Source organism: Chiloscyllium plagiosum, unplaced genomic scaffold, assembly GCF_004010195.1.
Source record: "Chiloscyllium plagiosum isolate BGI_BamShark_2017 unplaced genomic scaffold, ASM401019v2 scaf_46800, whole genome shotgun sequence".
Classification (NCBI taxonomy): domain Eukaryota; kingdom Metazoa; phylum Chordata; class Chondrichthyes; order Orectolobiformes; family Hemiscylliidae; genus Chiloscyllium; species Chiloscyllium plagiosum.
In genome coordinates this window covers 1-1,310 of record NW_025146401.1, presented here as the reverse complement: position 1 = coordinate 1,310, position 1,310 = coordinate 1, and the positions used below count along the sequence as shown (strand labels likewise).

Sequence of the window (1,310 nt, the reverse complement as noted above, 5' to 3'; positions counted from 1 at the left end):
GAGAATGTGCAAACTCCACACAGACAGTTGCCCGAGGTGGGAATTGAACCCAGGGCTCTGACGCTGTGAGGCAGCAGTGCTAACGACTGTGCCACGTGCCACCCTATTTGTGGGTTGGCCATGGGAAATTGTCCCATAGTGCCCAGGGATGTGTAGGTTAGGGTGGATTGTCCATGGGAAATATGGGCTGGGTCTGGCTGGGGTGCTGTTTCGAGGGTTAGTCTGAATTGGAAGGGCTAAATGACGTCTTTCTGCAACATGGAGTGTTTAGACACACTGACTTGATTGGCTTTCTCCATTTCACACTGAAGGCTGAGTATTAACACTGCGTTCAAAGTCAGCACGCGGGAACTTTGTTAGTTTTCTCTGTGTGTGAGGGGGTTTTGGAGGGTATGCGGTGGGGGGGGGCGGTTTGGGGTCCAAGCTGCACCCACCTCAAAGCCCAGTCTCTGATCACCTGCTGCCTACCTCATGGCCGTTGCGTTTCTTCAGCCGCTTCTTGTTGAGCTTTTTGTTGGCGTAGAGTTTTCCTGTGGCCCTCATCTGGCAGGCACACACCTCACCAAAGCCCCCCTTGCCCAGGACCCGCAAGTCGGCGAACCACTCCTCTCCGACCGGCTGTCCCTCCAGCCCCTTGAACTGCAGGAAGCGCTGGAAGAATTGGCTGGTCTTGTAGCCCTCAAAGGCCTGGGCCTCCAGGTAGCTCAGGAGCTGCTGCTCCGATTCCCGGAACAGGTCAGCCTTGCCGAACCTCGCGCCCTCATGCACCCGTGCGATGGCCTCCTCACTCAGGAAGGAGCAGAAATCCCGGGAGTCTGGATCGTAGTATTGGTGGATGATGGTCAGGGCCAGCGGGATGTGTTCGGCCTCCTCCGGCCTGCTGTTGTAGTCCTCCATGACCTGCCACAGCCCAGCGGCCATCTTGAACTGCTCGGTGCTCCTCAGGTGCTGCTGGAACAGCCTCTTGCCCACGGGTTGCCGGCAGCAAATGCTCTCAAATGTCAAGTCCATCTTGCCCTCAGTGGGCTGGCACTGAGACACTGGGGGCAACTTCAGGCGGGCCTGGCACTGAGACACTGGGGGCAACTTCAGGCGGGCCCTCATCCTTCTGTCCTGCATGGCAAACGCCAAGTGACTATCGATACTGCCCCTGGCTGCCAGATAGGCTGAGTTCGCCACCACCGTCTCCAGACCGGCAAAATCCATCGGCCTAACCCTTCAGGAGGCAATAAACCCACCAGGCAGAGGGAGAGAGAGAGAATAACAGAGAAAGAGAGAGAGGAAGAGAGAGACAGAGACAGAGAGAGTCA

General features: G+C 57.1%; 1 protein-coding gene across 1 annotated transcript; it reads right to left on the bottom strand.

Moving 5' to 3' along the window:
• Window positions 1–416: 416 nt before the first annotated feature.
• LOC122545034 (rhodopsin kinase GRK1-like) lies at window positions 417–1,271 on the bottom strand. Its single transcript, XM_043684245.1, has 2 exons — window positions 1,099–1,271; window positions 417–1,062 (listed from the first exon to the last, which is right to left on the bottom strand). The coding sequence occupies exons 1-2, from the start codon at window positions 1,204–1,206 to the stop codon at window positions 454–456; spliced, it is 717 nt and encodes a 238-aa protein (XP_043540180.1). The 5' UTR covers window positions 1,207–1,271; the 3' UTR covers window positions 417–453.
• Between the last annotated feature and the right edge of the window lie 39 nt (window positions 1,272–1,310).